Consider the following 23,484-nt stretch of genomic DNA (forward strand, 5'->3'; position numbering starts at 1 on the left):
AGGGACCGTCTCTATATGTTGCCAACTTGTACTTCCCAAGCGCTTAGTCCAGTGCTCTGCACACAGTAAGCGCTCAATAAATACAATTGATTGATTGATTTGCACATAGTAAGCGCTTAACAAATGCCATCATTATTATTATCTCCCCCCTCTAGACTGTGAGCCCACTGTTGGGTAGGGACCGTCTCTATATGTTGCCAACTTGTACTTCCCAAGCGCTTAGTACAGTGCTCTGCACACAGTAAGCGCTCAATAAATACGATTGATTGATTGATTATTACTTGTTAAAGCAGTATGTGCCAAGCACTGTTCTAAGCACTATGGTAGAGAAGCAGCGTGGCTCAGTGGAAAGAGCACTGGGAGTCAGAGGTCATGGGTCAATCAATCAATCGTATTTATTGAGCACTTACTGTGTGCAGAGCACTGTACTAAGCGCTTGGGAAGTACAAGGGTCCTAATCCTGATTCTGCCACTTATCGGCTGTGTGACTTTGGGCAAGCCACTTCCCTTCTCTGGGCCTCAGTGACCTCGTCTGTAAAACGGGGATTAAGATTGTGGGCCCCACGTGGGACAACCTGATCACCCCCAGCGCTTAGAACAGTGCTTTGCACATAGTAAGCGCTTAACAAGTGCCATTATTATTATTATAATTATAACAAAGTAATCAGGACTCTCATAATAGTAATAATAATGGCATTTAAGTACTACGTGCGAAGCACTGTTCTCAGCACTGGGGGTGGGTGGGGGGGAAATAGGAGGTGATCAGTTTGTCCCACAGTCTTCATCCCATTTAAAGATGAGGGAACTGAGGCTCAGAGAATAATAATGATGGCATTTGTTAAGTGCTCCCTATGTGCAAAGCACTGTTCTAAGCGCTGAGGGGGGGATACAAGGTGATCAGGCTGTCCCACGTGGGGCTCACAGTCTTCATCCCATTTAAAGATGAGGGAACTGAGGCTCAGAGAATAATAATGATGGCATGTGTTAAGTGCTTACAATGTGCAAAGCACTGTTCTAAGCGCTGGGGGGATACCAGGTGATCAGGCTGTCCCACGTGGGGCTCACAGTCTTCATCCCATTTAAAGATGTGGGAATTGAGGCTCAGAGAATAATAATGATGGCATTTGTTAAGTGTTCATCCCCCTCTCCATTCCCCCCCATCTTGCCTCCTTCCCTTCCCCACAGCACCTGTATATATGTATAGATGTTTGTACATATTTATTACTCTATTTTACTTGTACATATCTATTCTATTTATTCTGTTGGGCAGGGACTGTCTCTATATGTTGCCAATTTGTACTTCCCAAGCGCTTAGTACAGTGCTCTGCACATAGTAAGCGCTCAATAAATACAATTGATGATGATGATGATGATGTTGCCAATTTGTACTTCCCAAAGTCTTAGTACAGTGCTCTGCACACAGTAAGCGCTCAATGAATACAATTGATGATGATGATGTGCAAACCACTGTTCTAAGCGCTGGGGGGATACAAGGTGATCAGGCTGTCCCACGTGGGGTTCACAGTCTTAATCCCCATTCTACAGATGAGGGAACTGACGCACAGAGAAGGTAAGTGACTTGCCCGAGGTCACACAGCAGACATATGACAGAGCTGGGATTAGACGCCCCCCCCCCCCCCCCCCCGTGACCCGGGCTCTTTCCACTGAGCCACGCTGCTTCTCATGGGGCTCATAGTTCCTAAGCTCTATTTTACAGATGACGTAACTAAGACCCAGAGAAGTTGAGGGACTTGTCTAAAGTCACACAGCAGTCATGTGGCAGAAGCGGGGTTAGAACCCAAACCCTTGCGCTCTCCCTCAAGCCGCACTGCTTCTGGTTTCAGGTTTCCAGACTCTTGGGTTTGAAGAGCTGCCAGACCCCGGGTGGGGTCAGAGGGTAGAGCTCACCACCTTGTATATGGTACCCTTGTATATGGTATGGTATATGGTATGGTATGAGAAGCAGCATGGCTCAGTGGAAACAGCCCGGGCTTGGGAGCCAGAGGTCATGGGTTCAAATCCCAGCTCCGCCAACTGTCAGCTGTGTGACTTTGGGCAAGTCACTTAACTTCTCTGGGCCTCGGTGACCTCATCTGGAAACTGGGGATTAAGACTGTGAGCCCCACGTGGGACAACCTGATAACCGTGTAACCTCCCCAGTGCTTAGAACAGTGCTTTGCACATAGTAAGTGCTTAATAAATGCCATCATTATTATTATTACCCTTCTCCCCCTACCCCACGGAGGTAGGTCAGGTTTGGCTTTGCCAGAAGAGGCCAACCTCCTCCCCTGGGATAGGTTGGACTGGACAGGCTGGGCTGATGTGAGCCTATTCGATATTAACTAATGATGGTACTTGTTAATAATAATGGTATTTGTTAAGCACTTTGTGCAAAGCACTGTTCTAAGCGCTGGGGAGGATACATGGTGATCAGGTTGTCCCACGTGGGGCTCACAGTCTTAATCCCCATTTTCCAGATGAGGGAACTGAGGCCCAGAGAAGTTAAGTGATTTGCCCAAAGTCACACAGCTGACAGTTGGTGGAGGCAGGATTTGAACCCATGACCTCTGACTCCAAAGCCTCTTTCCACTGAGCTACGCTGATTTACTATGTGGCAAGGGACTGTCTCTATATGTTGCCAATTTGTACTTCCCAAGCGCTTAGTACAGTGCTCTGCACATAGTAAGCGCTCAATAAATACGATTGATGATGATGAAGCACTGGGGTAGATCCAGGGTAATCAGGTTGCCCCACGTGAGCAGTCTTAATCCCCATTTTACAGATGAGGTAACAGGCACAGAAAAGTTCAATTAATCGTATTTATTGAGCGCTTACTGTGTGCAGAGCACTGTGCTTGTACTGTACTTAAATGACTTGCCCAAAGTCACACAGCTGACAAGCAGAAGAGCTGGGATTAGAATCCACGCCCTCCGAATCCCAAACCTGCTCTTCCCGCTAAAGCCACGCTGCTTCTCTACGTTGCTGTGCCCCCTCCCAGCCCACCACCTCCCCATCAGCTCTGCTCATGGTTTTAATAATAATAATAATGATGATGGCATTTGTTAAGCACTTACTATCATCATCATCATCAATCATATTTATTGAGCGCTTACTGTGTGCAGAGCACTGTACTAAGCACTTGGGAAGTACAAGTTGGCAACATGTAGAGACAGTCCCTACCCAACAGTGGGCTCACACTAAGCGCTGGGGGGATACAGTGGGATCAAGTTGTCCCACGTGGGGCTCACAATCTTAATCCTCATTTTGCAGATGAGGTAACTGAGGCTCAGAGAAGTGAAGCGACTTGCCCAAGGTCACACAGCAGACATGTGGCAGAGCTGGGATTCAAACCCATGACCTCTGACTCCAAAGCCCGGGCTCTTTCCGCTGAGCCACGCTGCTTCTCTCTCTCTTCCCTCCCTGCTGGGTAGGGACTGGCTCTATATGGTGCCAACTTGTACTTCCCAAGCGTTTAGTACAGTGCTCTGCACACAGTAAGCGCTCAATAAATACGATTGATGATGATGATGATGTGGCATGTCTCTGGTGTTCCCTCTTCTCCTCTGCAAGAGACTTGCCCCCCCTGCTACTGAGCAAATCACTGACACCGGCCCTTTCTGGTCCCCAGGGCTAAGGCCCGGCACTGACCCCACCACGGCCAGTGGTGAGGAGGAAAGGTGAAGCCCAAGGCGGTGGACGCTGAACGCCGTCTAGCCAAGTGACACCCTACAGCTGTCCCGCGACGGAGCGGGGAAGGCATGGAGGAGCCGAAAAGGAAAGCCCATCGCGACACCGCTGTTCGGAAACCTGATGTCGAGAGAAGGGGGAAGGAAGCTGGTGAGCGAACTCCTACAAAGGAGGGAAAAGCCTGAGAAATCACAAAACCAAGACGCCAGAAGGATATTCTAGCCCTCCGAGCTGCCAAGCCCCAAGCCAGGAGGAAGCTGGTGAGTGAACTCCTTCTGCAAAGGAGGGAAAAGCCTGAGAAACCGCAAAACCAAGACGCCAGAAGGATATTCTAGCCCTCCGAGCTGCCAAGCCCCAAGCCAGGTCTGGTCCTTGGGAGTAGGAGAGGTTAGAGTCCCTCATTTTAAGAGCAAAGCCCTTTCAGTTCGAAGTCGGAAGAGCCGGCAGTCCCAAGGGTCTAGGAATCCAGAGCCTGACCCAGAATCTGGGTCCACTCGAGAACTTTAGCGGGGGAAAAAGAGTCAGCTCCCAGCCTAGGCCCCTGGTTTGACATGATCCTTCCCTTTTCTCTCACCCACCTCCAAACCTCTAGGTATGAAAAGGAACTTTAGTGGAAAAAAGAGTCAGCTCCCAGCCTAGGCCCCTGGTTTGACCTGATCCTTCCCTTTTCTCTCATCCACCTCCAAACCTCTAGGTATGAAAAGGAACTTTAGCGGAAAAAAAGAGTCAGCTCCCAGCCTAGGCCCCTGATTTGACATGATCCTTCCCTTTTCTCTCACCCACCTCCAAACCTCTAGGTGTGAAAAGGAACTTTAGCGGAAAAAAGAGTCAGCTCCCAGCCTGGGCCCCTGGTTTGACATGATCCTTCCCTTTTCTCTCACCCACCTCCAAACCTCTAGGTGTGAAAAGGAACTTTAGCGGGGGGAAAAAAGAGTCAGCTCCCAGCCTAGGCCCCTGGTTTGACATGATCCTTCCCTTTTCTCTCACCCACCTCCAAACCTCTAGGTATGAAAAGGAACTTTAGCGGAAAAAAGTCAGCTCCCAGCCTAGGCCCCTGGTTTGACATGATCCTTCCCTTTTCTCTCACCCACCTCCAAACCTCTAGGTGTGAAAAGGAACTTTAGCGGGGGGAAAAAAGAGTCAGCTCCCAGCCTAGGCCCCTGGTTTGACATGATCCTTCCCTTTTCTCTCACCCACCTCCAAACCTCTAGGTATGAAAAGGAATTTTAGCGGAAAAAAAGTCAGCTCCCAGCCTAGGCCCCTGGTTTGACATGATCCTTCCCTTTTCTCTCACCCACCTCCAAACCTCTAGGTGTGAAAAGGAACTTTAGCGGGGAAAAAAGAGTCAGCTCCCAGCCTAGGCCCCTGGTTTGACATGATCCTTCCCTTTTCTCTCACCCACCTCCAAACCTCTAGGTGTGAAAAGGAACTTTAGCGGGGAAAAAAGAGTCAGCTCCCAGCCTAGGCCCCTGGTTTGACATGATCCTTCCCTTTTCTCTCACCCACCTCCAAACCCCTAGGTGAGAAAAGGAACTTTAGCGGGGGAAAAAAGAGTCAGCTCCCAGCCTAGGCCCCTGGTTTGACATGATCCTTCCCTTTTCTCTCACCCACCTCCAAATCTCTAGGTGTGAAAAGGCTAACAATAATAATGATATTTGCTAAGTGCTTACTATGTGCAAAGCACTGTTGTAAGCACTGGGGAGGATACAAGGTGATCAGGCCCCCCACGGGGGGGGCTCGCAGTCTTCAACCCCATTTTACAGATGAGGGAACTTAGGCCCAGAGAAGTTGTGACTCGCCCAAAGTCACACAGCTGACAAGTGGCAGAGCTGGGATTTGAACTCATGACTTCTGACTCCCAAGCCCGTGGTCTTTCCATTGAGCCACGCTGCTAATGCCCAAGTCTGCTGGGAGAACAGGGGGGCTTGGATACTATAGACCTCAGATTTGTAATTCTCTACTGCAACTTTTGCTCCTGTTGCCTCATTCGGCCTCCCAGTCCTATGAGGGTAACAGACAGACAGAGTGGGCCCTGCCCGACTGGCTGAAGGCTCACCCAGGTAAGCGTGCCATCCTGCCCACCTCTCTCCAGGCCCCTGGCCCTAACACCAGCACTCAGCCCACTCCGCCCGGGGGCCGGCTTCCGCGGAAGCGCCTCGGGTACCGTCAGGAAGCGTGCCCCGGAGCCGGGAGGGGAGGAATAAAGATCAGCGCCAGTTCCTAGCCTCATGCTTGATCCCTCCCAGCGCTCCTTTCTGTGAAGCAGAGCAGAATGGGCCCGTGGCAACGTGAGCTCTCAGACCTCAAGGAGCCTCCGGCCTGAGCTCTGCCTCACAGTAACCCGCCTCCACTTCGGCCCGGAACCGATCCGCTCCTCCGAATGGGCCGTTCCTCCCTGGGCAGAGCCCAGAGAGACTGGCTGTTGGGGCAAACCGCCTCCCCCGCGCCCAGCAGCAGCGCACACAGACAGGGAAGGAGGGAGAGACCAGCCAGTTTTAAACCAGTTTATTGACACAGTAACACAACACACTGCCTCTGCCACCCGCCCCCAGAAAACCAGCCCAGGTCCAGCTTCCCTGCTCCCCACCCTCACCAGCCCCCCGAAAGAACAAGCTGTTCGATAAGCCAAAGGAGGAGGGCACCAGGAGAACCCCCAGGTGCTCTCACTGTCACGGGAGGGGGGGAACGCCTCAGACAGCCTCTACTCTGAGCACGGTGGAGAGGGGAATCGGCCTCGAGCGGCAGCTGATCCGCCCTGGCAGAAGGGCGGGGTGGCGTCCGGCCCAGAAGAGCGACTTCCGAGGGGACGCCCCTCACCCCCAACCCCTTGGCTCTCCAGCTCCAGGAGGAGGCTTCAAGGCCCTGGATTCGCTCCCAAGAGCGGGGCCGGCAGCGGAGCCGAGGGGGACCGACCGACCGACCGACAGGCGGACGGTCCGACGCCAAGCCCCCCGGGGCGGGGGAGAAGGTGAACGTGAATGCCCCTTTATCGACTGCAGTGGTAACATCGAACAGACTAAGCCTGCTTAACCAAAAGCCAGAATAGCACTAAGCTGTAAAGAAGGGTCAACCGTGTCCAAGGAGGCTAAGTGCCGCGAAGGGACCCAGGGGGAGTGTCATCAAAAACCAACTCGGACGAGAGGAAGGGGGAGGAGCCTCCGGGTGACAGGTGGAGGGGAAAGAAACGTACACGAGTTTTAAAACGAGAAAGAAAGGGAGGGAGGGAGGCAGGAAAGAAAGAAAGAAAGAAAGCCCAACGGGTGGGAAAATGGAACAGCCGGCCGGGGCTTCCCCTGGGCCTCTGGAGGGCCCGGGCAGCCCCTCCCTCTACGCTAGAGTACACCACACAGCGCAGTTTAAAAAGCTTCTAATGCCAGTTCATAAACATCTTCATTTACTATTGGTGATTACATGGGAATATATGTTTATACTGTTCTTTATGGAAAACACATTTCAACGAGTCAACAACTCCAAGAACACAGCAGCCCCCCCCCCTCACCCCGAGCCCCACAGCGTCCGTCCCCCGGCGGCCCAGAGCTCCCTCCGTCCTAGGGCCACCCGTCCCTCCTTGCCTCTCCGGCTGCGGCTCGCGGCCCAAATGGCGTCCTCCATGCCGGCTAGTCGTCCTCGGAGTCGCCGCCGTCCTGGTCCAGGGTGTACACCATGAACATCACATCTGGACGCGAGGGGACGCAAGGGTGGCCCGGACGCACAATCTCAAAGCCCAAGAAGCTGAAGGTCTTCAGGAGGGGAGCTGCAAAACCGGCGCCGCGGGCGGCGGGGGAGGAGCGCAAGGGGGAACGGGGGCATTAGGGCAGAGCCGAGCTGCGCTGCCTCGATGTCCCCCCCGGCTCCACCCAAGAGAAAACCTAGAAAGGGGCAACTGCAGCGCCGTGCCATCTGGGCGGGGCTCCGACGTCCAGGGCTCAGCCCACCCACCCAGCCCCACTCCTCACCTCTATCCTCGCGGCATTTCCTGAAGCAGATGAAGACATAATTCACTTTCATTTTCTCTTCAGCGAACTCCAGCAGTGCCAGCAATCTGTGGGGAGGGGTAGGAGCAGGGGTACAGAGGACTGCTCAGCTCCGGCCGGACGTCGGCTCCCGGGGCGCGGCGCCCGAGAGAGCAGGAACTCGTCTCGATTCCCGGGGGGATGTCGGTTTGGGGCCCCGGGCCCCAACTTCCCTTTACATCTGAACACGCCGCAAGACCCAGGCCTGGGCCAAAAGAGGAACATCCAGCCACCAGAGCCCTTATAAAGGGCCTGGGATCTGGCTGTGTCTCTGCAATCACCGGCCCTCTGTCCCGGGCTGGGGGACGGAGCCCGCGGAGAAGGCCAACCCCCGGGACCGTGGCTGCGGCTGGCCGCCTAGGCAGCGCCAAACCCGAGGTCCCTCTTGGGGAGTTCCGGCCCTTGCCCATTCTGGCTCAACCCACGTTGAAATCTCAGCTGCCACCGTGGTCTGGAGCGATCCTGGGGGGCACCGAGTGGCCCCAGGAGGGAGCGGAGAGAAGCGGGGGATTATCCAGCACGGATTCGGTTAATGTCATAATGATCTGCAGTGATTATAACCTGCACCAGAACCACCCAACTGGCTAAAAATAACCCGTTATGAAATGGGAGTTTCAGAGCAGGAAGGCTTAGGGGCACAGGCTAGGTCGGCCTCCTCGGATGCTTCGGCACCAAGGCGGGGCTTGGGCGGGGGCAGGGCCCAACAACCCCAGTCGCCACAAGTCGGTCGGTCAGGGTCCCCCTTACCCTTCTTTGCTCCCGTCAGCCAACGACCCATCGGGGATTTCCACGAACAGGCTGTGGCCGGAGAGGACCGCGTCCCAGGAGGAGACCTTCACCTCGGTGACCTCGTAGCGGAAGTGGACGATGTGGGGCTTCCCATCGTGCACTGGGAGGTCCTGGGTCACAGTGAGCTTCTCGTCCTGAGGAGAAGGCGGGGCCGGGGGCCAGCGTGAGCGCTCTGGCTCCGAGCCCCCACGGGCTCCGCTGTCCCGGGAGACCACCTCGGCCGGGGCCCTGGCAACGGGGAGATCGTCCCGCGGCCCAAGGAGCCGTGGGGTCCCCAGTCCCCGAACTCAGCCAATCAATTCCCTCTCGAAAAAGGAGCGGGAGGAGCGAGGAGCAGGGGAAGGTGAAACCCAAGAGAAACCGGGGGGGGGGGGGGGTGCGCATGCGTGCGTGTCACATTAAAAGACCTAACAGAACAAATTGCCATTCATCCATTCAGTCCCATCTGTTGAGCACTTACGGTGTGCAGAGCACTGTACTAAGCGCTGGGACAGTACAATGCCAGACACAAGGAGGGGTCCACACTGGTCTCTCCAGCGCAAACACCACCCCCTTCACCCCCGTGCTGTTAGCCCTTAGCCTCGGAATCTCCGTACTGACTCCTAGAGACTCCCCAAGGAGGCTGAAGCCCGGGAGGCCGCTGACAGCGGAGGAGGTGGCCAAAGGCTGGGTTCCCCCACTCCTTCCCCGGAGCCCCCCAACTCGGTCCCCAGAGAGCTAACCCCTGGTTGAAGTCTACAGAACTCCATCAACCCACAGGCTTCTGGATCCAAGAACGGATTTCCAAACGAGCAGAGCACGGGGCTGGGAGTCAGGAGGCTCAGCTTTTAATCCCAGTTCTTCCGCCGGCCTGCTGTGTGACCTTTGCCAAGTCACTTCATCTCTCTGGGCCTCCGTTTCCTCCTCTGTAAAATGGGGATGATACTTTCGCTCCCTCCCTCTTAGACCTTAAGTCCTGTGTGGGACAGAGACCGCGGCTGAGCTAGTTTCTGAATTTACCCCAGGGCTAAGCGCAGAGCAAATACTGAATAAACACCACAGTAAGAACAAGAATAATTACAATAGCGATAACTCCTCGGGCTCCCCGACGGCTCAGCCCGCTCCACGGAAGCCTCTGTGGGTCAGCCGGGGCGGGGGTCTGAGCCCCCCGGTGCGGAGGCCCCTGGAACAAGCTCCCCTTTGGTTTTAGGGCCGGAAGGTGGGTGGGCCAAGACCAAGAGCCCCACGCTCCCACTCCCCACAATGGTTCATCCAGTCCGGGCTTAGGAGTCAGAGGCCAGGGGTTCTAATCCTGGCTCCACCGCTTGTCTGCTGTGTGACTTTGGGCCAGTCACTTCACTTCTCTGGGCCTCAGTTCCCTCATCTGTAAAATGGGGATTGAGCCCCACGTGGGACAACCTGATTACCTTGTATCCCCGCCCCCCCCAGTGCTTAGAACAGTGCTTGGCACATAGTAAGCGCTTAACAAATGCCATTATTATTATTATTAGGCTGGCCAGCCTGGGAGCCCTGGGCACAGGGCAGAGAAAACCTCTTCAGGGCAGGCGAGTCAAACAACAGCAGGAGAAGCTGCTGCTTTAGACTGTGAGCCCGCTGTTGGGTGGGGACTGTCTCTATATGTTGCCAACTTGTACTTCCCAAGCGCTTAGTACAGTGCCCTGCACACAGTAAGCGCTCAATAAATACGATTGATGATGATGAGAAGCCCAGCCCCAGGAAAGGTTTTAAGGGAGCCAAGACTGCCCCGTTTTTAGAGGCTCGACCCCGGCCAGCGGCATCCCCCTCCTTACCCAGCCAGAGAGCCGGGCTCCTGGTGCCCATCACCGCCTTGGGGGGTGGCAAGGGTGCTCCAGCCCACTCTGGGCCTGGGCTCTTCCCCACCTCCCAAGAGGGATGGAGGGCAGCTCCTTTCTGGACTCCCTCCCCGCTCCCCGAAGAGGAGACCGCCCCGATGCTGCCGGGCAGCTCCTCAGAACTCACTGCGCCTTAGGGCTCCCAAAGCCCCCGGAAAGAGGGTGGAAGGCGTCACCCAGGGAATCGGTGACCGGTACAGCCCCGAGTCAGTCCCTCCCTGTCTGCCTGTCTGCCGGGCAGCCTGGGACAGGTCACAGACCATTCTGGGGTCTTTCTACACTTTCATTCATTCATTCATTCAATCGTATTTATTGAGCGCTTACTGTGTGCAGAGCACTGTGTGGGACGGGGACTGTTTCTGACCTGATTAACTTGTATCTACCCCAGCACTTGACACATAGTAAGTGCTTAACACATACCATGATTAGTTCATTCATCCAATCACTAAATCACATTTGTGTGCTTATAAATAATAATAATAATGATGATGGTATTTGTTAATCAATCAATCAATCGTATTTATTGAGTGCTTACTGTGTGCACAGCACTGTACTAAGTGCTTGGGAAGTACAAGCTGGCAACATATAGAGATGGTCCCTACCCAACAGCGGGCTCACAGTCTAGAAGGGGGAGAGAGACAACAAAACATATTAACAAAACAAAATAGAATAAATATGTACAAGTAAAATAAATAGAGTAATAAATATGTACAAACATACACTTAGTACAGTGCTTGGCACACAGTGAGCACTTAACAAAAAACACAATGATTACTACTACCCTGGTGACGCCCTCTTTTCAGCGGCAGCTTCCAGAATCTGAATCTCGGCTTGATCTCTCATTTTTTATCATCTCTTTCAAGTGACAGTTCTCACTCGCCAACAGCACTCAGTAGAGAACAGTGCCTGGCACATAGTAAGCTGTTTTAGACTGTGAGCCCACTGTTGGGTAGGAACTGTCACTATATGTTGCCAACTTGTACTTCCCAAGTGCTTGGTACAGTGCTCTGCACACAGTAAGTGCTCAATAAATACGACTGATTGATTGATTGATTAAAAAATACCATAATTACTATTTCACTGCTTTGCATACAGTAAGTGCTTAACGAATACCTCACTTACTATTTCCTCTTCAGCTTCTTAGAACTCAGACTATTCGACCTCAGGGTGCGAGGGTCTCAGGAGGGGAGGTGAGTTCAGTCGACCAATCATATTAATAATGGCATTTGTTAGGTGCTTACTATGTGCCAAGCACTGTTCTATACTGTGAAAGGGTTTTCCCTAGAGTCCTACTCCAGAGCAGATGTTTGGTGTTAAACGATCATTCCCTGCCCTGCTAAAACTAGGGCAGGAACTGACCACCTGAAGTTTACAGTACCTTGTCCGGCTCGTAATGAGTTCAAAGGCGCCCTGTAAACTGTACGCTCGTTGTGGGCAGGGAGCCTCTACTGGATTGTACTCTCCCAAGCACTTAGTGCAGTGCTCAATAAATATTATCATTGATGATGATGATAGAGCGGTAAGGGGTTGGCATCCCCCAGCTCAAGAGGCCAGGAAGGGAACCACTGCTCTGGTTGGCATCTCTCCGAACCAACGGTACCAAGTGCTGTTCCTTTCAGCTCGTGGGTACGTAAAGTGTCTACTGACTGTTATCTTGTACTCTCCCAAGAGCTTCGTCCAGTGCACTGCACATAGTAAGTGCTCAATTAGTACGATGGGCCGACTGATTGATTCCGAAGGGGCAGCCACCCTCAGTCCCTCCAACCTGACCCGACCCCCGCCCCCTTCCAAAGCTTACCTGATAGATTAGAGCTGAGAGAGAAGGATCCCTGCCGGCCCCTCGCCCACCGGGGATCTTGGACAGTGGGTGAGGGGCATCAGGAGCACCACAGAGGCCCCGGAACAATGTGCCTGCAGCACTGGAGCTGGGGACAGTTACTCAAAGGTAAAATACTACTGCAAGAAACGGAGAGAGAACAAGAGGGTCACAGGGTCAGCAGCCGGGCTGTGAAATGTACTTGACATCCCCCACCCTGAGTCTGGAAAAACGGATCCCCAGATCCCAGGTGATCCCTGGCTCTAGCCCCATCCACCCTACCCAAATGATGCTCTCTTGTGTCCATGCCTAAGGTCAATCTCCTTCCTTCTAGCTCTGGCTCTGACTGCCAGAAGACAGAGCCACTTGCTTCCTCTTGGTGGGGAGGTTGGGGACGGGGACAGGGAGTGGAGAGCGGCCTGCCTTCCTCCCCAGCGGGGCCCAGAGAGAAGCGAAGCGCTGCTAGGGGAGACTGGCTGGAGACACCTAAACAGAGCAGCACGCACAGTCTGATAAACAAACAGGCACATAAGGAGCGCTCCACTCGGGAGAGCTCAGGGACTCCAAGGAGGAATCAGATCCGACGCCTTGCCCGGCTAGGGAGGGGGATGATGGAGAGAAGGATGGCGGGGCTGCCAGGCCCCACGTTCCTGCCTGAGCCTGAGGGATGGAAGAGTTACCGTGGGAATCCAAAGACGCCCCCAGACCAGGCTCAGCACTTCCAACCTCTCTCCCTCCTCCCTCTCCCCAACCTAGGTGGGGCTTAGGTGCCAAGGGCAAGCGATCTGCCCCAGGTCCCCCAGCTAGCCTCTTGGCACGGCTGAGAACAGGGGAAATCGGAATCCCAGTGGCTGAAACTTCCCCGGGGCGAGCTCCTTCCCAGGCCTGCCCATTGGACTAAAACTAGAGTCCTTCCTCCACGGCTGGGCTCACCCAACCACACGCCAAAAAGTAAAACTTGGCAACAAGTGGGCCGTGTTCTTGCTTCCCACAGCCACTGCGTGGCCCAGATAAGTTACCTTGGGTGGGGACCGGTCACTTGGGGTACGGCCAAGTGACCGCCACCCAAACAAACGGGCACACAAGTAGCCTCTCTGGCTGCCCTCGGCTCCCATGCAACTAGGGAAACAACCTCACGGGGGGCCTTGGGAAGCAGCGTGGTCTAGCGGTTAGAGCACGGGACTGGAAATCGGAGGGACCTGGGTTCTAATTCCGGTTCCGTCACTTGTCTGCTGTGTGACCTTAGGCGTGTCACTTAACTTCTCTGTGCTCCTTACCTCATTTGTAAACTGGGAATTTAGATTGTGAGCCCCATGTCGGACACGGACTGTGTCCAAACCGGTCATCTTGTATGGAACCCATGCTTAGCACAGTGCCTGACACATAGTAAGTGCTTAACCAATACCATAAAAAAGGGGACCCTATAAAAGAGTCCAAAGTAGCAGGCTCCTTCCAGTGGGGCCCCGGGCTCAGTGACCCCTTACCAGCTCAGGGCAACCCCTCAGAACCATCCGGCAGCCACAACCTCAGCCTCCCCGTAGTCTTCTACGACAAGCCCACTTCCCTACCACCAGACTCTCAAGGACCTGGGCTGGGGGGCCCAGCAAACCCTAGAAACTTGCTCCCATAGAAGCGCTGTGGCCTAGCGAGAAGACTACGGACCTGGGGTTCTAATCCTGGCTCCACCACTCGCCCGCTCTGTGACCATGGCCAAGTCGCTTAATTTCTCTACGCTTCAGTTTCCTCATCTGTAAAATGGGGGTTCAATCCCTGTTCTTCCTCCCTGTCAGACCGCGAGTCCCGTGTTCCACCTGGATATTGACCTCGGTGGTTAGTAGGGTGTTTGGTACCCAGTAAGCACTTCACAAACCGCACAATTAGTATTGTTATAATAATCCCCTTCTTGGTGGCTTCCCCCGGCCCTGAGATGATCCACACAGAGTCACTTTCCCCAAGGAAAGGCAGCTTGCCGCCTGGGGACAGTGGAAAGAAGATAGCCACTTCACCCTCAGCCAGTGATGGAACTCCACCACTGCAGCGGCTCCTCCCTCTCAGGACTCACTGGGGCTCTTTGGGCACTCTCCTCCACAGCCCTGGGGCCTCCAGGGCAATCCCTGCCTGCCGAGAGCCCCAGCCCAGCCCAGCAGAGAGTCGTGCTGGGCAGAGCAGAGCCCCCAGGACAGACGGGTAATGACAAAGCACTTTGCTGTGGATTGTTTTCAAGAACTAGGCTATTTTCTCTGCTGACAATGTACTATTGTGACGCCCCCCCAACTTCCAGGGGAAGCCATTGTGTTGAGAAGCAGGATAATACAGTGGGTGCCCTAGCAGGAAAAAACAGAAGGTATTGGAGGGGAGCGGGAGGGGGAAGGGGGCTTTCCCCAAGCCACGGATCCCAGGACCCTCGGGCAGATGGCTCACTTCCTCTTCTCTGGGGCCCACGGTTCCTGCTCGTGGATACCCCAGGCAGGCTGAGCCTCTCAGGATAAAAGGCTCCTGGAAACTGGGGGCTCCTATTCCCAGACAGTCTCCCCGAGATCACCTCTGCTCACCACGCTGAACTGCAGGTGCCTCTGGGAACTGGTGGGCCACAGATCCGTTAATTGGGATTTACGAGGAGGGAGAGGACAGGCACAGGGAGCTTCTTCTCTTCCCAACAAGCTCTCTGGATCCCCAAATCCCGGCTGGAGCTGGGCTCCGGGACAGAGCCCTAGGACCTAAGCCTGGGCGGTCTCGGGGACCTAGGACTGGCTGTCTGGCTGGCTGACATTTGCTTACTCAACCACCTACTCGAGAAGCAGCGTGGCTCATTGGAAAGAACACGGGCTTGGGAGCCAGAGGTCATGGGTTCAAATCCCAGCTATGCCAACTGTCAGCTGTGTGATCTTGGGCAAGTCACTTGGCTTCTCTGTGCCTCAGTTACCTCATCTGTAAAAGGGGGATTAAGACTGTGAGCCCCACCGGGGACAACCTGATCACCTTGTATCCTCCCCAGCACTTAGAACAGTGCTGTGCACATAGTACGCGCTTAACAAATGCCATCATTATTATTATTACTCCGTCGTGCCCCCTCCCAGGTCGCCTGGAGCCTCTCTGACCACATGCTCACGCTCCTGCAAACTCGGTCACCCCAGGAGGCCCGTGGGGCACTGAGGCAGTGGCTGGGCTGGGCTAGACTGGTGGGAAAATCCAGAAAGGTCCTTTTAACCCTCCATCCTCCTGGAATAAATTCTCGAATCGGTCGTTCATCAGACTAGCCCCTTCATCAATGAACTAGCTGCTCAAGGGTCGTTTCCTGAATCGTCTCCCGTTCAGATAAGCGCAAGGAGCCGCTCGCTCCATGGTAACCAACCATTTAGTCAGCAGACTCCAGCTGCAGCCCAAGGATGGTTGAGATCCACCCATGGGACTCTTCCTCCTCCCCCTCAAAGTCTGCCCAGGCCTCAGAGACTTCTCAAGAGAGCCGGCCCAGAAACAGGGTCCAGCCTTCCACGTTGGAAACTAATTCTGGTTTCCTTACAGGAGCAGCTGCAGCTTCGGTTAAGCCTAGGAGCTAGAGGATCACAATTGATCAATAATTAAGTTCCTCGTCGGTCACATAATGGATCTGTCTTTACTTCCTAGCTGAACCTGGCCAACTGTTCCTCCAGAAATGTGTTTTGATTTTCATTTCTGTGGTGGGAGAGGTGGGAAGGGGAAGAAGGAGCACAGTTACTAAGCCTTGGTTAAAGAACAGAAACAAAACAGCGAGGGGCCGCCCCAAAGGAGGTTATCTCGGATGGACGGAATTCACACGGTCTCCTGGCAGGGCGGGTGGGCTCCTGGCCAGCTTCAAGTTAGCAGCCAAGGTCCAGGCAGGCCGGAGAGGGCTTCTGAGTAGAATAGGCCGTGTAGCAAATTCAGAATTCCCGTTAAAACCGCCCTTCCTGGGAATCTGGACCTGGGGAGACTTCATACCCTGTTGCCCTGCGCTTTCAATAGGCCACAAATCCAAACGTTCCCCAATCCCTCCTCGCATCCTGTGCACCCCTACCAGGAGGGGCTTAATCTCTTCCGACGAAAGGGTGATTTGAGAGGCTCAGTCCTGAGGTAGAAAAGATCAGAGGGGATTAAGAAAAACTAAATTCATCAGCTTGAACTCCAACTCCCAGCTGAGCCGGGCCCTGGTTTTGGAGGCACTTTGGAGGGTTGGGGTGGGGGAGAAACAGCTGGAGCTGTGCATATCGGCAAGGAAGGGAGATGGGAGATTACGGGTTCATTTGTTAGTGGCCTTTTATTTTCCCAGTTGCAATCGGACATCCCCCTGGAAACACTCCTTGGGATATTTGTGTGACATATCGCATCCTGGCGGTGCTTACTTTAAAAAGCTGCTAAGGAGACACCCTCTGAAATAAGCTACCACGAAGATTTTAATTTCATGTGCTGTCTTCTTCCCGCGATAGGATGTAATGAGGGCTGGGTGGAGGGGTGGGGGGAGATGGGAGGGCAGGGGGAGGTGCCTAGGAGCGAGCCATTCATTCTCCAGCAACACACTGAACAGAAACAGGAGTTCGATTGGGCTCTGAATGTCTTTCACTGGAAACAATGGCTTCCAGTGGGTTGGAAGGACGGGACGACACCACGGTCCTTACCTGAGCTGGGTCAAGGCCGGAAAAACCCATCTCTGCTCTGGCCTCCCCCATGTTCCACTCCACCACTCTCTCATCCCCAAGAGGGCTGATCTGAGGGGCTTCTCCCACCCTCCACTCTACTCAGCCCAAGGCCCAGGGGGAAGATACGGGGTCAGAAGTGCCATCTGGACCAGCCCAGGGCCGGGGCACAAAGCCTGCCATGGCCAAGGACACCGTTCATGCTAGAGACCGGGGCCGTTGCCGTTGGACTTCCCTTTTGCCCGGACCCGTTTCGGGATGGAGAACGACCCCAGGAGGAAGCCGGCCAGCTAACAGAAACCGGAGCGCAAATAGCTTCCCTACTATCACTCGTGCTGTGGAGACTGACAGAGAGTGGATGACATCACCTCACACATACCCAAACCAAAAAGCTAACTGGGGCTTTAGTTCTTCGCAGGGAAATGCGGCCCATTTTGCTCCCTCCAGAAACATCCCCTAAATATTCTTAGAACCCTCGCTCCAACAGTTATTAGAAGTCCCACTTCTTGAGGGGGTTCTTTTTCCTCCATCAAGAAATGCTCTTTATTCAACCTTCTGCTTCCCCATGTTGTTTTAAATAAGGCACAGTCACAATAGGTTGCCAGGGGAGGTTCAGTGTCTGGGTAATTATTCTTGAAAGTGAAGGGTCTATAAAAAAAAATTCCCAATTCCACTCTTCAAGGACAGTGTAGCAGCTTGTTTGATGCTAACTGGTTTGCCTCATACAAGCTTCCCACCCATCCCTGCTTGGCCTCCATTCCCAGGTCCCTGGGCGGAATTACTTCATTGTTTAGACAACACTGAAGGCCCAGGGGATTTACGTTTAAAATAAAAAAAACCAAGCCCTTTCTCATCCAAGTTTATATAAGGCGTTTTATTCTCCTGTCATTCACAGGGAACTACCCGGGCTTCCTTCCCACCTACGAAAAATTCATAGGAGCAGACTCAGCAGCTTCTAGTTCACCCCTTTGGAGCACCGAGGCTTCAGTGCCCTTGCTCCTAACCAGTGCCAACTTGACCAAGTTAAAGCAGCTTTCACGGGTGTACAAGACCGGCTCTCTTGAAGAAATGGAAACTGGTCAAACTGGAGACTAGAAAAACCCCCTTGATACTATTGGACAGTTTCGAGGCTCTATCTGAGTTTCCCAGAAAAGGGAGGATAATATCCCTAGGCCTGCCTGTTTTCTGAAGCATTCCTGCAATTGGGGGATATGACAGTTCCCAAAGCAAGCCCATCCATGAGTTGCACATAGGTAGAGGTTGAAAAGTGACAGTTAACCTCCCAGCTCCCACCACCTACCTCCCCACCCCACCACCCTCCCCACACACAGACACATATCTTAGTAGCTTCCCAACAACAAAGAAAGAGCACCAGAATAGGACAAGACAGATTCCTTTTCTTGGAAGCTGGAAACTTCACTTTCCAGGAAGCCATTCCCTAAAGACACTCAGGACCCATTGTGACTCCTGCGGCTGCCTAAGGCCCAAATCCTTTTCTCTGCTGGCCCTAGGCCCTGGCCCTGTTGTTCAGATGGATTAATGGACCATCCTCTCTCATTGGCCCTTCCAACCAAAACCTAAACCTCCAAACCCATCTGGCCCTCACCACACACTACCCAGCCCTGAAATCAGAAAGCAGCCCTTCCCAGATTGTGCCCACTCAAATCCTGAGAGAAGGCCCTCTTTGAGCTTAAAACCTCAAGGAAAAGGTCCTTGCACCTGTTCCCCTCATCACCTGTGGCAACAGAGGAGAGGAAGGTATTTGGTGCTCAACACCAAAGCAGTTATGCGGCCCCTTCCTGGGAAGCCAGCCCACCAGCCCTGACCCCTTTTTCATAAGCCCAAGAAGCTCACTGTGGGTAGGGAATGCGTCTGTTATACTGTACGCTCCCAAGTACTTAGTACAGTGCTCTGCACACAAAAAGCGCTCAATAAATCGACCTGATTGATTGAAGCCAGAATCCCATGCCCCTCCTCACCCAGCCATGGGATCTGAACGGGTCCGAACGTTGACAGGGAGACAGAAGCCCTGGTCAGGGGGTGGCAGGGAGGGGGCACAGAGACAAGCTCAGGAAATAGTACTGCCAGAACAGGGAGGTGGAGTGCTCTCTTCCTTGCCACCCCCACAACTAGTCGGCTCCCCCTCACCTTGCCCCCAGGGACTATCACGTGGATCGACAGCAGAACCAGGCTAGGCCACCTGACCTTTTCCCCTTATGCCCTGTTCCCACCAATGCCTGAGCCCCCTAGGAGACCTTCTTCAATTCATTCCCAATACCCCAAGTTACATCAACCCAGCACCTCCACCCACCCTGAACTTTACTCCCCTCTTCGGCTCGAAGTTCGGCCCTTATTAAATCTCTTATTAGGTGCTAAGCGCCAGGATAGATACAAATGATCAGGCTGAACATTTGACAGATGAAGAAACCACGTGGCCTAGTGGGTTACCCTGGGAGTCAGGAGACTTGACTTCTAATCCTGGCTCACTCAGTCCAGTCATTTCCCTGTGTGATCGTGGGCAAGTCACTTCACTCTTCTATGCCGTTGTACACCTTATTTCTGTGGTACTATCCCAAATGCTCAGAACAGTGCTCTGCACTCACTAGGCAGTCGATAAATACCACTGATTGGCTAATTTCTCTGCCTGATCAATTGGCTAAAGAGTCCAGCACGGTTCTGACCACCGCCCCCCACCCTTCCACCTTCTAGACTGTAAGCCCACTGTTGGGTAGGGACTGTCTCTATATGTTGCCAACTTGTACTTCCCAAGCGCTTAGTACAGTGCTCTGCACACAGTAAGCGCTCAATATATACGATTGATTGATTGATTGATTCCACCTCCCTACAAACCGTCACCCTAAACATGCAAGACCCAGGAGATCAGAGGGGCGAATGAAAATCGTAAACAACTTCCTGCACCCTGCCCCTCTCCTGTAAATGGGATTTTCAGTCTTTGTGGATGTTCCCACCTCACTGAGAGGGGTGCCAGTTTCACGTGGGGAATGCGTCTGTTCCACTGTTACACTCAGTACAGTGCTCTGCACACAGTAAGTGCTCAGTAAGTATGAATGACTGACACTGCGCCTTAGCCCTGGCCCTCTTATGCCAGTGCCTCAACTGTACATACAGCCACCACCAACCCACCTCCCTTCTCCTTGACCATTGCAAGATTTTAGTGGGGGGGATGGGGTCTTGGAAAAGGAAAGGCTAGGGGCTGGGAAGGAAGGCCTAAAGAGATGAACTGAAGTTCTGAAGTTAGGGGGCCCATGGGCTGAGAGGTACTTTGAAGACGGGAGAATAAAACAGCAGGAGGTGGGAAGGAGGGGACAAAGGAGGACTGGGGGGGCTGAGGGGACAATTTGCTACGGAGAAAAGACAGGAAATGAAAATGAGTCTGGTCCTTCAAGGAGGAAACCGAGGGGCTGGGTGAGAAGGTGAAGTTTAAGACTAAGGATGGAGAGGCGGTATGTGGTAGATCAGGTGTGGGAGTTAGATTTGGCAGGCAGGGAGAGACCAATGGGCAAAGCCCAATGAAAGCAAACAGGGGAAGAATAAGAGGACGGTGAGATGGTAAATCCCATGAAGGGTGAAAGAAGAGGCCCTGAACAAGGCAGGTAGTGGGGGGGAAGGGAGGGGATTAGGATACCAATTTGGAAAAGCCCATAGGGATGAGTAAGAAAGAACAGCCTGAGCAGAAAAAATCCCTGAACCAAAGAGAGGAACGAGACGAAGCCCTGGATAACCCAGGGCAGGAAGGAGAAGGATGGCACAATAATGGACAGAAGAAGGGGGGGCAGCACGTGACATACAAGAGAGGAAGATGAGGGCTTGCATTAAGGGTGTGAAGGGGAATGAGGAGTCTGAATAGTGGGCGGCGGGGGGGGGGGGGGGGGGGGGCACTAGGGTTGATAAAGATCTGAAGGGGGAGGGGAAATGTAGAGTGGGGTGGGAGTGGGGGGAAGGGTGCTGTTTGAGAACCTGGTCTCAGAAATTAGGAACTGAAGATAAGGAGTTGGGGTGTAGTTTCAGAGAGGATGGAAAGGGAACCCAATTTTAGAAGAGGGAGAAAAGGGGAGTGATTTCTGGGCCAGGAAAGGAGGCTGACTTTGGGATCAGGGAGGGTGTGATGAGATCTAGTTTCTGAGCAAGGGATCTGGCTTTGGAGGTGAGGGGGAACGCCTGATTTTGGAGGGAGTGAGATGTAGATGGGTCTGATTTCCTGGGAAGAGAACCTATTTCGGGGAGCCACGAGAACAGGCTCTAGATTCAGAGAGGGCATGTAGAGATAGGACGGCCAGATTCCTAAAGAGGTGGGAGCTTGGTTTTAGAAGCCAGAAATTGGAAATATGCTTTAATGGGTTGAGGGGGTGGGGGGGGCCAGGGCAGAATGCGATGCCAGTCACCTGTTTACACTGAGCAGTAAACGGGGCCTTGTTCTGGCAACAGGGGCTGTATAGACGGGATCAAGTAAGAACTCACTAATCAAGCAAAAACTCCTCACTCTCAGCTTCAAGGCTGTCCATCACCTCGTCCCCTCCTACCGCACCTCCCTTCTCTCTTTCTACAGCCCAGCCTGCACCCTCCGCTCCTCTGCCGCTAACCACTGGGCCTCGTTCTCACCTGTCCCGCCGTCGACCCCCGGCCCATGTCCTTCCCTTGGCCTGGGATGCCCTCCCACCGCACATCCGCCAAGCTAGCTCTCTTCCTCCCTTCAAAGCCCTACTGAGAGCTCACCTTCTCCAGGAGGCCTTCCCAGACTGAGCCCCCTTTTTCCTCTCCTCCTCCTCACCCCCCTGCCCTACCTCCTTCCCCTCCCCACAGCACTTGTATATATTTGTACAGATTTATTACTCTATTTTACTTGTACGTATTTACTATTCTATTTATTTTGTTAATGATGCACATATAGCCATAGTTCTATTTGTTCTGACGATTTTGACACCCATCTACGTGTTTTGTTGTCTGTCTCCCCCTTCTAGACTGTGAACCCGTTGTTGGTAGGGACCGTCTCTATATGCTGCTGACTTGTACTTCCCAAGCACTCAGTCCAGTGCTCTGCACACAGTAAGCGCTCAATAATACGATTGGATGAATGAATGAATGAATGATTGTGGATGGGGAGGGTGCCCAGGGCCTGGATTTGGAGTCTTGGGAGGGGTGGGAGAGGGGGCAAGTTTTCTTCTGCGGTACTCGCCCCAGCCCTTAGCCCCTCGGTGCTCTGCCCCCAGAAGGTGCAGAGAAGCAGCGTGGCTCAGTGGAAAGAGCCTGGGCTTTGGAGTCAGAGGTCATGGGTTCAAACCCCGGCTCCATCAATTGTCAGCTGTGTGACTTTGGGCAAGTCACTTCACTTCTCTGGGCCTCAGTTCCCTCATCTGTAAAATGGGGATGAAGACTGTGAGCCCCCCGTGGGACAAACTGATCACCTTGTATCCCCCCACACCCAGCGCTCAGAACGGTGCTTTGTACATAGTAAGCACTTAACAAATACCATTATTATTATTATTATTAAGGTGGGCAGAGCAGCAGCGTGGCTCAGTGGAAAGAGCCCGGGCTTTGGAGTCAGAGGTCATGGGTTCAAATCCCGACTCCGCCACTTGTCACCTGTGTGACTGAGCAAGTCACCTAACTTCTCTGTGCCTCAGTTCCCTCGTCTGTAAGATGGGGATGACGACTGTGAGCCCCCCGTGGGCCAACCTGATCACCTTGTAGCCTCCCCAGCACTTGGAACGGTGCTTGGCACATAGTAAGCGCTGGATAAATGCCATTAAAAAAAAAAGGTGCTCAATAAACACTATGTAGCTGGGGCCTGAATTCAAGGAGGATGTGGGCGGGACCTGTTTCCGGGGAGCAGTGAGGAGGGCCTGGTTCCGGGGTGTTTGTGGCCGGGGCCTGATTTCGGGGGGCCGGGATGGGCGAAGCCCGGATGGGGGGGGGGTGCCGTGGGTGGCGGCCGGATTCATATCTTTCATTCAATCATATTTATTGAGCGCTTACTGTGTGCAGAGCACTGTACTAAGCGCTTGGGAAGTACAAGTTGGCAACATATAGAGACGGTCCCTACCCAACATTAATTCATTCAATCGTATTTATTGAGCGCTTACTGTGTGCAGAGCACTGTACTAAGCGCTTGGGAAGTACAAGTTGGCGACATATAGAGACGGTCCCTACGAAACATTCATTCATTCGTATTTACTGAGCGCTTACGGAGTGCAGAGCACTGGACTAAGCGCTTGGGAAGTACAAGTTGGCGACATATAGAGACGGTCCCTACCCAACAGCGGGCTCACAGTCTAGAAGGGGGAGGCAGAGAACAAAACAAAACATATTAACAAAAAAAAAAATAGAATAAATAGGTACAGATAAAATAGAGTAATAAATACGTACAAACATATATACATACACCCAGGTGCTGTGGGGAGGGGAAGGAAGGGGAGAAGAAGGAGGGGGCTCAGTCTGGGAAGGACTCCCAAGCGCTCCCTCAAGCGCTCCTCTCCCAAGCGCTTACGGTGGTGCTCAATAGAGTTGGATTCATTTGATCGTATTTACTGAGCGCTTACTGTGTGCAGAGCACTGTACTAAGCGCTTGGGAAGGGCAAGTTGGCAACATATAGAGACGGTCCCTACACAACAACGGGCTCACAGTCTAGAAGGGGAAGGCAGACAACAAAAGATAGTAA

At 53.3% G+C, this 23,484-nt stretch overlaps 1 protein-coding gene across 1 annotated transcript; it reads right to left on the reverse strand.

Annotated features, from left to right (window-relative positions):
- Window positions 1-6,176: 6,176 nt before the first annotated feature.
- OAZ2 (ornithine decarboxylase antizyme 2) lies at window positions 6,177-19,970 on the reverse strand. Its single transcript, XM_038747325.1, is given in 7 exon segments — window positions 6,177-7,441; window positions 7,644-7,729; window positions 8,448-8,623; window positions 12,141-12,221; window positions 12,223-12,298; window positions 16,517-16,613; window positions 19,952-19,970. Coding segments are annotated over 7 exon segments (672 nt in total). The 3' UTR covers window positions 6,177-7,304.
- Between the last annotated feature and the right edge of the window lie 3,514 nt (window positions 19,971-23,484).

The sequence above is a fragment of the Tachyglossus aculeatus genome, chromosome 5, assembly GCF_015852505.1.
Source record: "Tachyglossus aculeatus isolate mTacAcu1 chromosome 5, mTacAcu1.pri, whole genome shotgun sequence".
Taxonomy (NCBI): Eukaryota; Metazoa; Chordata; class Mammalia; order Monotremata; family Tachyglossidae; genus Tachyglossus; species Tachyglossus aculeatus.